This window comes from Geotrypetes seraphini, chromosome 18 (genome assembly GCF_902459505.1).
Source record: "Geotrypetes seraphini chromosome 18, aGeoSer1.1, whole genome shotgun sequence".
Lineage (NCBI taxonomy): Eukaryota > Metazoa > Chordata > Amphibia > Gymnophiona > Dermophiidae > Geotrypetes > Geotrypetes seraphini.
In genome coordinates this window covers 25,931,319-25,946,553 of record NC_047101.1, presented here as the reverse complement: position 1 = coordinate 25,946,553, position 15,235 = coordinate 25,931,319, and the positions used below count along the sequence as shown (strand labels likewise).

Sequence of the window (15,235 nt, the reverse complement as noted above, 5' to 3'; positions counted from 1 at the left end):
CCAGCGGCGTTACATGCCCAGACAAACGCCTGCTGCGAGACAGCCTGCGAAGAGACAACCTCCCCAGAAGTCTCAGCAAAAACCTCAGCCACCGGCTGCACCTAAGGCTCCCCAGCCCTTTTGACGCCCCTCCCGGGAGCACAACCTCGGCCTCTCCCATAGGGGGCCGCCTCCATCTTTTTTACCATCGATGGGAGGCCATAACCACGGACCTATGGGTCCTCACCATCATCAGAGAAGGATACTCTCTTCAATTCCACCGGGTCCCCCCGGACCATCCTCCAAGAGAGTATCCTTCAAGCTCGACGCAGACCGCCCTTCTTCTTCAGGAAGTCCAAACCTTACTTCAGCTTCGGGCTGTCGAGCCGGTCCCGTTAGACCAATTGAACCGAGGGTTTTACTCCCGGTACTTCCTCGTCCCGAAGAAAACGGGCGACCTGCGACCCATTTTAGACCTTCGGGCCCTCAACAAGTTTCTGGTCAAAGAGAAGTTTCGCATGCTGACTTTGGCTTCTCTATACCCCCTCCTCGAGCAGAACGACTGGTTATGCTCCCTGGATCTCAAGGAGGCCTACACTCACATCCCCATTCACCCGGCCTCCCGAAAGTTCCTCAGATTTCGGGTGGGAAATCTGCACCTACAGTACCGAGTGCTACCATTCGGCCTATCTTCGTCCCCCAGAGTCTTCACAAAGTGCCTGGTGGTAGTGGCCGCAGCACTCCGGGACAGGAGTCTACAGGTGTTCCCATACCTCGACGACTGGCTCATCAAGGCCCCGTCAGCCCCAGAGGTCACTTCGGCGGCCTTGGCTACAACCTACTTCCTCCAAAATTTGGGCTTCGAGATCAACTTTTCCAAGTCTCATCTACAACCCTCCCAGTCCCTCCCCTTCATCGGAGCGGTCCTGGACACCACCCGACTCCGAGCATTCCTGCCCCTGCAACGCATGGAGTCCCTTCTCCATCTCTGCCAGGCGGTGTCTACTCGCCAAACTCTACCGGCGAGACAACTGATGGTGCTCCTGGGCCATATGGCCTCCACAGTACACGTGACACCCTTTGCCAGACTCCACCTCAGGATCCCCCAGTGGACCCTGGCATCACAGTGGAATCAGACGTCCGATCCACTATCCAAACACATCTCAGTCACACCTGCTCTTCGGCAGTCTCTACTTTGGTGGATGACCTCTTCGAATCTATCCAGAGGTTTGCTGATGCACTCTCCCCCCCATCAGAAAGTTCTCACAACCGATTCGTCGAATTATGCATGGGGGGCCCACCTGGATGGTCTCCGCACCCAAGGATTCTGGACCAGTGCGGAAAGACTACACCAAATCAATCTACTGGAACTCAGAGCCATCTTCAATGCGCTCCAAGCTTTCCAACATCTACTTCACGACATGGTAATCCTCATTCGCACAGACAATCAGGCCGCCATGTATTATATCAACAAGCAAGGAGGCACGGGCTCGGCCCTCCTTTGCCAGGAAGCTCTACGAGTCTGGGACTGGGCGGTGCGCCACAACGCCCTACTCAGAGCAGTATACATCCAGGGGGAGAACAACGTCTTAGCAGACAAACTAAGCCGTCTGCTACAACCGCACGAATGGACTCTCCATTCCAGCCCCCTTCACCAAATCTTCACGCAATGGGGGACGCCTCAGATAGACCTCTTTGCGGCTCCCCACAACTCCAAACTGCCTCAGTTTTGCTCCAGGATCTACACTCCTCATCGCCTCGAGGCAGATGCTTTTCTACTGAACTGGGGGAAACGATTTCTATATGCGTTCCCACCATTCCCGCTGATCCAGAAGACTCGGGTCAAGCTGAAACTCGAACGGGCCACCATGATTCTAATAGCTCCTCGGTGGCCCAGACAACCTTGGTTCTCCCTCCTACTCCAACTCAGCAGCAGGGAACCAGTACCACTTCCAGTGTTTCCTTCACTGCTTACTCAACATCAAGGATCACTACTTCATCCCAACCTGCAGTCTCTCCACCTGACAGCTTGGTTCCTCTCAACGTAACCCCTCACCAATTCTCACAAGAAGTGAGGGAGGTCTTGGAAGCTTCCAGGAAGCCCGCCACTCGACAATGCTACTCCCAGAAATGGACCAGATTCTCCTCATGGTGTGTTTCTAAGTCAAAGGAACCTCAGCGAGCTTCCTTATCCTCCGTGCTGGACTATCTCCTACACCTATCTCAATCTGGGCTAAAGTCCACATCCATACGAGTCCACCTGAGCGCTATTGCGGCGTTCCACCAGCCCCTACAAGGGAAACCCCTCTCGGCCCATCCAGTGGTCGCCAGATTTATGAAAGGACTCTTCCATGTTAACCCTCCTCTCAAACCACCCCCAGTAGTTTGGGACCTCAATGTAGTCCTTTCCCATCTCATGAAGCCCCCGTTTGAACCACTCAACAGGGCCCCTCTTAAGTACTTCACCTGGAAAGTGCTTTTTCTTGTAGCCCTTACGTCCGCTCGCAGAGTCAGCGAACTCCAGGCATTGATGGCGGATCCACCATTCACAGTATTCCATCATGACAAGGTGGTCCTACGCACTCACCCGAAATTCCTGCCTAAGGTGGTCTCCGAATTCCATCTCAACCAATCCATTGTACTTCCAGTATTCTTCCCTAAGCCCCATTCTCACCACGGAGAATCGGCCCTTCACACTCTAGACTGTAAACGTGCCTTGGCTTTCTACCTGGATCGCACCAAGCCACACAGAACCACTCCTCAACTTTTTGTCTCCTTCGATCCTAACAAGTTGGGAAGACCCGTATCGAAGCGCACCATCTCTAATTGGATGGCGGCTTGTATCTCTTTCTGCTATGCCCAGGCTGGATTATCACTTCCTTGTAAGGTCACAGCCCATAAGGTCAGAGCAATGGCAGCCTCAGTAGCATTCCTCAGATCAACACCAATCGAGGAAATTTGTAAGGCTGCCACCTGGTCCTCGGTTCACACATTCACCTCACATTATTGTCTGGATACTCTCTCCAGACGGGATGGACAGTTTGGCCAAACAGTATTGAAAAATTTATTCTCTTAAGTCGCCAACTCCCCCTCCATCCCACTGAGGTTAGCTTGGAGGTCACCCACTAGTGAGAATACCTGCCTGCTTGTCCTGGGATAAAGCAATGTTACTTACCGTAACAGTTGTTATCCAGGGACAGCAGGCAGCTATTCTCACGTCCCACCCACCTCCCCTGGGTTGGCTTCTCAGGCTAGCTACCTGAACTGAGGAGACACGCCCGGATCTCCGGGCAGGAAGGCACCGGCGCATGCGCGGTGCGGGCATCTAGAAACTTTAAGTTTCTACAAGCAACACGTGCTTGTGAGACGTCCGTACCGGGGCTCTGTCTGATGACATCACCCACTAGTGAGAATAGCTGCCTGCTGTCCCTGGATAACAACTGTTACGGTAAGTAACATTGCTTTCTACACAACTTACAACTAGAGGTTAATAACCCAGTGGTTCAAAACTCGTATGCCTTCCTACTTGAAAGAAGATTAGAGGTAAGACCTAATCTTCCCAACATCAAACTTCTGTTGTATCCCTCACTTCTCCAAGTGACTAGCTCTTACCTGTTCAGTCTGTTCTTGCAGGAGAGATTTCCAATTCTTATTTTTGTTCTGTGTTTGAGGTGGGACAGCCAGAGCGATACTCGAGCTGTGGTTGTAGAACAAATATGTTTATGAACGAAAAGGTTCTTAATCAATGTTAATACCTTACATGATTTTTTTTTTTTTAGGGGAGATCCTTTCATGCTGCAACAATCCACAAACCCTGCACCGGGAATCTTGGGTCCTGCCCCTCCTGCGCTTCATATGGGGGAAGGTGGCCATGGACATGGAGGACCAAGAGGCCACATGGGTAAAAATCTATCATGAATTTCATATTTTTTGAAAGCTTAATGGTGATATTACATAATAGTGGAACCTAGCCATTGCAAAAGTGTGCTTTTAAATACTGGTATATATGAATTTGGAGCTAAATGCATTGGTAGCTGTGATAGCTAAAATGAGCACTTAGGAAATTGGAGGACTGGGCGTCCAAGTGGCAGATGAAATTTAATGTGGACAAATGCAAAGTGATGCACATTGGGAAGAATATTTTTTTTTATAAATCTTTATTCATTTTTAATTCTTACATCGAGTAAATTATACATAATAAAAACAATTTTCACATATCACTTGTATTTACAATCAATTATTCTTGTAAGATAAAATAAATACCCCCCCTTTTATCAATATTCCTATTTCCATATGATATACATTCCCCATCCCAACCCCAAATATAGACTACCCATGTGCTAAGATATCTTATCATTAGAGTAACTAGTCAATGGTCCTCATATTTTTTTAAAATTATGAAGATTCCCTTGTTGTAACGCTATCATCTTCTCCATCTTATATATGTGGCAAACTGAATTCCACCAAAATGTATAATTTAATTTAGTATAATCTTTCCAATTTTGAGTAATTTGTTGCGTGGGAACTAAGATCCTAGACTTGGAAATAGAAATGAGGAATGCCGACCTGGATGTGATGGCGATATCTGAGACCTGGCTCACAGACTCCCACGGGTGGGACATGGTCATACCAGGTTACAATTTGCTTCACCGGGACAGGGAAGGGAAAATGGGAGGTGGTGTAGCATTATATACTAAAGATAACATTAAGGTCACCAGAATCACAGATGTACAGTACACTGGGGAATCCCTTTGGGTAAATTTGGCCAGAGGGAAGGACAAATGCCTGTATCTTGGCGTACTATACAGACCCCCAAGACATCAAGATGACCTAGATATGGAATTAATCGGAGATATAGAGAATATCACTTTGCGGGGTGACACAGTATTGGTAGGTGACTTCAACATGCCTGATGTGGATTGGTCACACTTTCCTCTGCTTCCGGCAGCAGCAGGAAGCTATTAAACTCTTTGAATGGAGCAAGACTCAGGCAACTGGTATTTGAACCAACAAGGGATCAGGCAATACTGGACCTAGTACTTACCAATGGGGAAAGTATCACAGAGATCTCGGTGGGTGAAACTTTGGCCTCCAGTGACCACAATATGATATGGTTCAATATCAGGAAAGGTTTCACGAAATCTACCACAATGACCAAGGTTCTCAAATTCAAGGACACAAACTTCCAAGACATGGGAGACTTTGTTCACCAGGCGCTACAAAGCCAAGCAGAAACCGACAGCGTGGAAGAAATGTGGTCAACTTTGAAAGCCACCATACAGGAAGCAACAAACCGCTATGTTAAATCAGTAAGCAAACGGAGTAGGAATAACAAGCCACAGTGGTTCTCTACGGAGATCTCGGACCTCATCAAAGAGAAGAAAAAAGCATTCATCTCTTACAAATAATCAGGGACACAGGACTCTAGAGTAAAATATCTGGCCAAGTCAAGGGCCATCAAAGCAGCAGTTACGGAGGCCAAATTACGCATGGAGGAGTCTCTAGCAAAGAACATCCAGAAAGGTATATCAGTGACAGAAATAAGAACTTGGGTGGGATAGTACGTCTCAGAAAACCAGACGGAGACTATGTAGAAACGAACTCAGAAAAAGCCCAACTGTTAAATGAATACTTCTGCTCAGTCTTCACCCGCGAGGCGCCGGGAATCGGCCCTCAGCCACTGACAAGGTTTAAATCAGTTGATCCGTTTAGTAATTTCAAGTTTACACCCAGCAGCGTCTACTGCGAGTTGTCAAAAATCAAGGTCAACAAGGCAATGGGGCCTGACAACCTACACCCTAGGGTGCTCAGGGAGTTGGGTGATGTCCTAGCGGAACCGCTATCCGCGCTCTTCAATCTCTCCCTTAGTACAGGTAACGTCCCGATGGACTGGAAGACAGCTAACGTCATTCCACTCCACAAGAAAGGCTCCAGGATGGAGATGGCAAATTACAGACCAGTGAGTCTCACATCAATAGTGAGCAAACTAATGGAAACCCTAATCAAACGCCAATTGGATAGGATCATGGACGAGAAGAATCTACGGGATCCCCGCTAACATGGATTTACTAAGGGGAGATCCTGCCAATCCAACCTGATCAGCTTCTTTGACTGGGTGACGAGGAAGCTGGATGTTGGTGAGTCCCTGGACATCGTCTACCTGGATTTCAGCAAAGCATTTGATAGCGTACCACACCGCAGGTTGCTGAGCAAGATGAGTTCTTTAGGTTTGGGCGACAGAAAAATAAATTACATTACATTACATTGACCAATTGGGTTGGGAACTGGCTTGGAGGTAGGCTTCAGAGGGTAGTGGTGAATGGCACCCCCTCCGAAATGTCAGAGGTGATAAGTGGAGTGCCACAGGGCTCCGTCCTGGGCCCGATCTTGTTCAACATCTACATAAGAGACTTGACAGAAGGGCTCCGAGGTAGAATAACATTATTCGCCGATGATGCCAAACTAAGCAATGTAGTGAGGAAAAGCACAACAGACAAAAATTCAATGGCAGACGATATGATGCATGACCTACTTCTACTGGAGCACTGGTCTAGGTCCTGGCAACTCAGTTTCAGTGCCAAAAAATGCAAAGTCATGCACCTGGGAAGCCAAAATCCATGCAGGATTTACACCCTAAATGCAAGTTTCCAAGTTTATTATATAATTTGATTAATCGCCTATTACAATTTCTAGGCGATGTACAATTTCTTAAATAATCAAATACGGGTAACAAATCAAACAAACAAAAGTCATGTCAAATTAAAATAACAAATACAAACATTCCTATACATAGTTTAACCTATACATATAATATGGCGAGATCTTGACAAAAACTGAAGCAGAAAGAGACTTAGGGGTGATTGTCAGGGAAGACATGAAGTCTGCAAATCAAGTAGAGTAAGCTTCATCCAAAGCAAGGCAAATCATAGGTTGCATACGCAGGAGTTTCGTCAGCCGTAAACCTGAAGTCATTATGCCACTGTATAGATCCATGGTGAGACCGCACCTGGAGTACTGTGTGCAATTTTGGAGGCCACATTACCGCAAGGATGTGCTGAGACTGGAATCGGTCCAGAGAATGGCCACCAGGATGGTCTCGGGACTCAAGGAGCTCCCATACGAGGAGCGGTTAGGGAAGTTGAAGCTCTACTCACTCGAGGAACGTAGAGAGAGGGGAGATATGATCGAGACATTCAAGTACCTCACAGGTCGCATCGAGGTGGAAGAGGATATCTTCTTTTTCAAGGGTCCCGCGGCAACAAGGGGGCATCAGTGGAAAATCAGGGGCGGGAAACTACACGGTGACACTAGGAAGTTCTTCTTCACCGAAAGGGTGGTTGATCACTTGAATAGTCTTCCACTTCAGGTTATTGAGGCCAGCAGCATGCCAGATTTTAAGGCCAGATGGGACAGACATGTGGGATCTATCCGCAAAGATAGATAGGGAGGGTCATTGGAGTGGGCAGATTTGATGGGCCGTGGCCCTTATCTGCCGTCTATTTCTATGTTTCTATGGCGGCACGATAACCACCTCCGATCTGTTTGTGATTCCTTTCTTTATATTCCTAGCATTCTGTTAGCCCTTTACGCTGCCACCGCGCATTGCGCGGATGGCTTCGACTTGTCAATCAGAACTCCCAAGTCTCTTTCCTGGGAGGTCTATCCAAGTACCGCCCCGGACATCCTGTATTCGTGCATGAGATTTTTGTTACCGACGTGCATCACTTTACACTTATCCACATTAAGCCTCATTTGCCATGTCGATGCCCATTTCTTAAGCTTGATTGTCACATTGCAGATCTTTGCAAATCCCCATTTGTCTTCACTACTCTGAATAACTTCGTATCATCCGCAAATTTAATCACCTCATCGTACCAGTGTCCAGATCTTTTATAAAGATATTGAAGAGCACGGGTCCAAGCACCGAGTCCTGCGGCACCCCATTGGTGACGCTCTTCCAGTCTGAGTATTGCCCATTTACTCCCACTCTCTGTTTCCTGTGCTCCAGCCAGTTTTTAATCCACGTATTTCACCCTTGATTCCATGGCTTGCAATTTTCCAAAATAGTCGTTCATGTGGAACCTTGTCAAACGCCTTCTGAAAATCCAGATGTACATTGTCGACCAGGTCGCCCTTGTCTATTTGCTTGTTTACTCCCTCGAAGTGCAGCAAGTTCGTCAAACATGATCTGTCTTTGCTGAAAGCGTGCTGACTGGCCCTCATCAACCCATGTCCATATAGGTGATCAGTGATGTGGTCCTTTATCAGCGCCTCTACCATCTTTCCCGGTACTGAGGTCAGACTCACCGGTCTGTAGTTTCCTGGATCTCACCTTGAACCTTTCTTGAAGATCAACGTAACATTCGCCACCTTCCAGTCTTCCGGAATCTTTCCTGATTTGATTGACAGATTGGCTATTAGTTGATGCAGTCCAGCTATAGTCCCTTTCCTATCCTTGATGACTCTCGGATGGATGCAATTCAGTCCCGAGGATTTATAGCTCTTAAGCCTATCAGTCTGCCTACATTCCTTCTCTAGACTGACCGTCAACCCTGCTACTTTCCAGTTTTCGTTTCCAGCATATAGCCTGATGGATTCTGGTATGCTGTGTATATCTTCTTCAGTAAATACAGACGCAAAAAATGTGTTCAGTTTTTTTGGCAATTGCTTTGTCCTCTTTTGGCACTCCCTTTATTCTATGGTCATTCATTGGTCCCACCGCTTCCTTCATGGGTCATTTTCCCGTAATATATTGAAAGAACAGCTTGATGTTTTTCGCATCTTTGGCTGTTTTTCCTCATGGTATCTTTTGGCTCCTTTTGATGTTAATTGTGTTTATTCCAGTTTTTGTCCATCTTTGACCTTTTCCATTCCTTAAACAAAGTTTTCTTGTCTCTGATCACCTCCTTCACCTCTACAGTAAGTCACGCTGGTCCTTTGTTCTTTTTCCTCTTGGATCCCTTGTTGATACGCAGTGTATGTGTGTGTATATATATATATATATATATATATATATATATATATATAAAAATATATATAACCATGAGTCTCATCCCTTTGTAATTCCCTTTTAGGAAGTCAGTGACAGTGGTCAATCAACCATGTCATAAGAATAGTCTTACAGTCAAACCTCGGTTTGCAAGTAACGAGATTTGCGATGTTTTGCAAGACGAGCAAAACATTTTCACAAATTGTGACTGAGCATTGACTCGATTTGCGAGTTCCCCAGTGACCTGGCATCACCCACCCGCCTGCAAACGCCCCCCCCTCTTTCTCCCCCCCCCCCGTTAATCCGCATCCCCTGCCAAAACTTAAGGCTTTCCCCCCATCTGGCACCGGCATGCAGCATCAACCCACAGGAGGTGCCGGTGCCTGAAGATCCTGCCTTTTGCTGGACTGGGCCTTGAGCATCTGCGCAAGCTGAAGGCCTTCTGGCTCCCGCCTCTCCGAGTTTTAAAGGCTAAATTGGCCTATACAATGGGACGTCCTATACATCCCCTTCCCCTCCCCTCCTCCCTGATAAATATCTCCATTCTTTAGCACTCTCCAGACGGGTATAGGAAATCTTACAAGCAGCTATATATCCCAATCATGACCAGCAGGTGGAGACTGAAAACAAAACTGGAATAGTACATAAGAGGTGCCTTCCCCCTATGCTTTCAGTCTCCAGCAGGTGTGAGTGAGCTGTACCCATATCCCTTTGAAGGGCTGTTGGAATTTGTTTAGGGATCCTAGTGCCTGTTTTTGTGCCGGATTGAGTTTGGGTGGGCCCTGTTTGGGGGTGTCCATCTTACCTTGGGGGTGTCAAACCCAGCGGGTCTCGTGCTGGGTCCCTCCCCAACTTTTTTTTTTTTTTTTTTTAGGAGCCTAAGCAGTAAGCCTTGCCCCCCAAGTCAAGCAAGGCATGGTGCTTTGAGAGCCAGTGGAGTCTGTTCTGTAAAAAAAATAAATCCTGAGGTAGTGCCGGTCTGAAGGGTTGCTTCCCTTTAAATATGCTGTAAATTACTGTATTTTTTGACTAACTGGCACTTTTATTCTAGCTAGGTCACGTATGAACCAATTGAGCACTTCTCAGGGGAAGTAGTGCACAATTTGGTCCAGACGCGAGGCACTTGCGGCCAGCCTGAAAACATCTGTTTGGGCCGGTGTGATTGTGGAGCTCCGTCGACAAAGGCTACAGGCATCTAGGGCTCCCCGACCTTGGTGCCTTGCAAGTCGGCATGGGGCAGTGGGGAAGCCCCGGTCTTCCCCCAGCGCCCCTGGAGGGATTCCCTCTCAGCTGATTTTTGTTAACCCTTTCAGGACCATAAGGATCGTAGGCCAATTTTTGTGGTTTTGACGACATTTTTATGGTAAAAAGGGCTTGCAGATGCCAAAAAATTGATTTTTTTTGTGAAATATCATTATTTTTTTAAAAAAAAATCACACTTCTGGCTTATGGACAGTGTGGCAAGTGAATCTTCTCGTCAATCTGGCAACGACGCTAATGAATGAATGTCGGAACCAGTTTGTTTACATAAAGACAGTATCCTATGGAATCCGTACATATCAAATTTAGAACTGTAGACTATCCCAATCAAAATTTATAGGATTTTAAAGTTATGGGACAAATATGTCCCTTGGTCCTGAAAGGGTTAACAGCTGACCCAGCTGCTAAAGGCCCTGGAGGGGTTATTTTTGGCAGGAACTTTGCCATTTTAACAGACAGGCCCTCCATTTTGTCTGCAATCTCAGATGACCTTCCCCCTGTATTGGAAAAACAGGGTCAAATTTCAGCTGGGTCCCCTGCTGTGGCAGGGAGTCCCATGGGACCCCCCGGGGGATTTTCCCCTGATTTACATTTTTCTTTGTGCATAGCCTCTTTTGAGGCAGTTTGGGGGTCCCACATGTGCCTGGGGGGAGGGGGGGTCCTTCCGCACCCCCTGTGACTTTGCCTCCCTGTTCTCCTTTGGCGTCCCCTCTTCCTCCTCCCTTGTCCAAGCACGCGCAGGTGGCTTGGGTTGCAGATTGGTGGTCAGAGGAGAGTGTTGGCCTGGATGAGGACCTGGACCCTTTTGAGGAATTCCAGGATCTTCTCGAGGGGACGGCCGCTGGTGCGGCTTTTTTCAGAGGGATGTGGGGGACCCTCTTTTTAGGGGGATCTGTACTGTTTCCTGCTCTTTTCCTATGCATCAGGATATTCGGAATATTGTACTGGTGCAGTGGAATACACTAGAGGCGCCGTTTTGGTTAGTGTGCGCCATGGCTCGTTTGTATTTCATCCCTGAGGGGGTAGGGCTATTTTAAAGTCATCAGTGGTGGACGCAGTGGTCTCAGCGATTGCTAAGCAGCATACCGTGCCTGTTGAGGGCGTGTTTTTTTTTTTGTTTTTTTGCAGGTCTCTGAGGAATGTAAGTTGGAGACAATTCTTAAGCAGAATTTTGGTGTGTCTGCCTTGGGGGTCAAGGCGGCTAATTTGGGGGGATGATGGCTCGTGACGTTTTTCAGTGGGCCGAGCGTGTCCTGGATCGTGAGTCTGATGACTGGTCCTTGGTGGATCAGGAGGTGGCTAAGATTGAGATGGCTTCCTCGTTTCTCTCGGATGCTCTCTGTCTTGGTGCGGACGTCGGCCAAAGTCTGTGGCTTTTGGAGTGGCCACGCGATGTACCTTTTGGCTTTCCGCTTGGTTGGCGAATGCCACACCCAAAACTAAGCTTACCAAATTTCCCTTTCGGGGGTCTTTTTTGTTTGGAGAGGAATTAGATAAGTTTGTTCAGACTCTTGACGGACTCGCAGGTGCCCCGCCTGCCTGAGGACCGTGCCTGCCCAGTGTTTCGAGGTGGCACTCCCAGGTGTTCCTGCGGGAGTTCCACAAGTATCGCCCTGGGCGTGGGGCTGCTACTTTCCAGGCTTCGGGGTTTTCCCGGGGTTGGTTTTATCAGCGCATGCAGTCCTTTCGGGGGGCTGGGAATTCCTCCATTGGTTCCCCCGCTGCCTGACCTGCCCAATGACTCTTTGCCAGTGTCCCCTTCGGTTCCGGTGGGGGCCCGGCTGCGTGACTTTTTTCCCAAGTGGGCCAACATCACCTCCGATCAGTGGGTCCTGAAAGTGGTGCGGGACGGTTATTCTCTGGAGTTTGCCCGCTTTCTGCCAGATCATTTTCTAGCCTCTCCATGTCGGGCGCCGTGGAAGACACCGGCCTTCAAGGCTTGCTTGATCTCAAAGCAGTTGTTCCAGTGCCCCCTCAGGAGTGCGGCACTGGTAGGTACTCTATTTACTTTGTGGTGCCCAAGAAAGAGGGGACCTTTTGGCCCATCCTAGATTTAAAATGGGTCAACAAGGCTCTCAGAATTCCCTCTTTTCGCATGGAAGCACTGAGGTCTGTCATTCTGGACTTCAGCCAGGGGAGTTCCTGAATTCTCTCGATCTGGTGGAGGCCTACTTGCATGTTACCATTCGGGCCTCCCATGAGCGTGGGCCCATATGTATCCTCTTCAGTATGCTCTGCTCCAGAGGAGGTTGCCCCAGAGGCATGGTTTGGATGTCTCTGTTCCTCTGCGAAGCTTGGCGCGCTGCAGTCTTCGTTGGTGGCTCCAGACCTCTATTCTCGTTCAGAGGACAAGTCTGCATCAACCATAGTGGACAGTGCTTCTCATGGATGCCAGTCTCCTTGGTTGGGGAGCTCTATGTCTAAGTCACTCAGCTCAGTGCACCTGGTCCACAGGAAGCGTCCTGGTCGATCAATGTGTTGGAGACCAGAGCCGTCTGTCTGGCACTGTTAGCCTTCTGCTACTTCTTGTAGGGCAAGTTATTCGGAGTTCTCTTGGACAATGCCACGGCGGTGGCTTACATTAATCATCAGGGAGGCACTAAGAGCACTCAGTCTGTGCAGGAGGCAGCTTTGCTCATGGTCTGGGCAGAGTCCCACCTTCAGGACATCTGGGCTTCCCACATAGCCGTAGTAGAGAATGTTCAGGCAGACTTTCTCAGTCGTCACGTGCTAGATCCCGGAGAGTGGTGTCTAAGCCCTGTGGCCTTTCAGTTGATAGTGCAGTCTTGGGATCAGCCCCTGATGGCCACGAGTGTCAACGCCAAACTGCTCCGCTTCTTCAGTCGCAGAGACAGGCTGAGGGTCTGGATACTCTGTTTCAACCATGGCCAATGTAGGGGCTGTTGTATGTGTTCCCTCCGTGGCCATTAGTGAGCAAAGTTTTTCTAAGCATCATTTGCCATCTGGGTCTCTTGGTTCTAGTGGCTCCGGATTGGCCTCAACGTCCATGGTATGTGGATCTGGTGAGGCATTTGGTGGCGGATCCCCTTCCTCTCCCTCTCTTAGACAACCTTCTGACTCAGGGTCCTGTTCCAATGTTCGATCCGGGTTCCTTCTGTCTTACAGCTTGGATCTTGCAAGGGGTCGCCTAGGTAAGAAGGGTTATTCAGCCCACTCTTTTGGGGTCCCAGAGGCTTTCCACCTCTCGGGCTTATGTGAGGATTTGACATCTATTTGAGGAGTGGTGTGATGTGCTTCCCTGCCTAACATCTTAGAGTTCTTGCAGGATGGCTTAGATAGGGGACTGGCTTGGTCTTCTTTCTGGGTTCAGCTTGTAGTCTTGTCAGCCTTTCGTGGATTGTTGAAAGATCAGCATTTGACTGCCATTCCTGATGTGATTTGCTTCTTGCGGGCGGCCAAATTGCTCAAGCCTCCTGTACAACCCTCTATTCCATCTTGGGATCTGAATTTGGTTCTTTCAGTGCTAGGGTGCCCTCCTTATGAACCATTGGGTGACTGCTCTTTGAAGGACCTTACTCTTAAAGCAGTCTTCTTGGTGGCCATTACTTCTGCTAGATGTGTTTCTGAGCTGCAGGCTTTCTGTTGTAGTGCTCCCTTCTTGCAGTTTTCTAGGGAGCGGGTGGTCTTGAGGCCTGTTCCTTCTTCTCTACCAAAGGTAGTTTCTCCTTTTCATGTCAATCAAGCAGTAGTCCTCCCGGTGTTGGGTATTCGGGAGGGATCTCGTGCAGTTGCACAAGTTAGATGTCTGTCGGGCTCTTCGTTGTGTGTGGAGGACCCAGGAGATCCGGAAATCAGATCATCTCTTTGTCCTTCTAGCTTGTCCTAGTCAGGGGGGTGGTGCTTCTAAGGCTACTATTGCGTGCTGGATCAAGGAGACTATTGCTTCCGCTTATCTTCTGAAAAAGAAGCATGTTCCAGAATTTCTCAAGACTTATTCCACTAGGGGACAGGTGGCATCTTGGGCTTAGTCTTTGCTAGTGCCTCCAGTGGACATTTGTAAGGCTGCGGTTTGGTTTTCCTTGCATTCATTTGTCCGACACTACCAGGTAGATGTTCGAGTGCATCGGGACGCGGTGTTCAGTGAGTGTGTTCTGGTGTCAGCTCTTCGGGGGGGTCCCACCCATGATGGGGACTGCTTTGGTACATCCCGCTTGTAAGATTTCTTTTACCGGTCTGGAGAGTGCTAAAGAAGGAGAAATTAGGTTCTTACCTGCTAATTTACTTTCTCCTTGGTTGCCTCCTGCAATGTTGCGGTCACGGTGCATGGCAGGAGTGATCTTTTAAGCATCTAGCTGTCCCCTACTGCATCAAGAATTGACGCAGGCATTGAGTAAGCAGCACGGGGCCAGCTGGATGCTGAAAAGATCGCTCTTGCCTGCAGGAGGCAGCCGGCAGCCTCCAGGAAGGAGCTACAGGTATGGGCTGATCTACTAATGGGGCGGCTTATCTATGATGTCTTTAGATAGGCCGCCCCATATAAGAAAGCCGTACCAACTGCAGGAGATTGTAAAACTCATGTATAGGCCGTGGCCTATACATGGGGAAATAAGGTAATCGATATAAACATGTCCTCAGTATGGCAGGGAGGAGATTCCATTGTTTTACTCCTGCCACGGACATCAGTGTTATTCTTGGTGGGTTTTTTTTGTGTCATACCGGACAGCATTCTCCTTCCTCAATATTAATCTCGCTGTGCCTTCAGACCTTAAGCATCTCCTTGGTTGGTATACCTTCCATAGAGTTTAAAAATTAAGAACAACAAAACCATACAAACTTACTGGGTCAGACCTAAGGTCCATCAAGCCCAGTAGCCCATTCTCACAGTGGCCAATCCAGGTCACTAGTACTTGGCCAAAACCGAAAGAGTAGCAACATTCAATTCTACCTGATCTAGGGCAAGCAGTGGCTACCCCATGTCTTTCTCAGTAACAACTTCCAGGAAATTGTCTAAACCCTTCTTAAACCAGCTACGCTATCCACTCTTAG

At 48.4% G+C, this 15,235-nt stretch overlaps 1 protein-coding gene across 4 annotated transcripts in view; it reads left to right on the top strand.

Moving 5' to 3' along the window:
* MATR3 (matrin 3) overlaps window positions 1–15,235 on the top strand; it is a 260,631-nt gene that overhangs the window by 100,888 nt on the left and 144,508 nt on the right. For all 4 annotated transcript variants that reach the window (XM_033926968.1, XM_033926969.1, XM_033926970.1 and 1 more), the window contains exon 6: window positions 3,759–3,880. In XM_033926968.1, coding sequence (XP_033782859.1) covers window positions 3,759–3,880 — 122 coding nt within the window. The remainder of the gene's footprint in view (window positions 1–3,758; window positions 3,881–15,235) is intronic.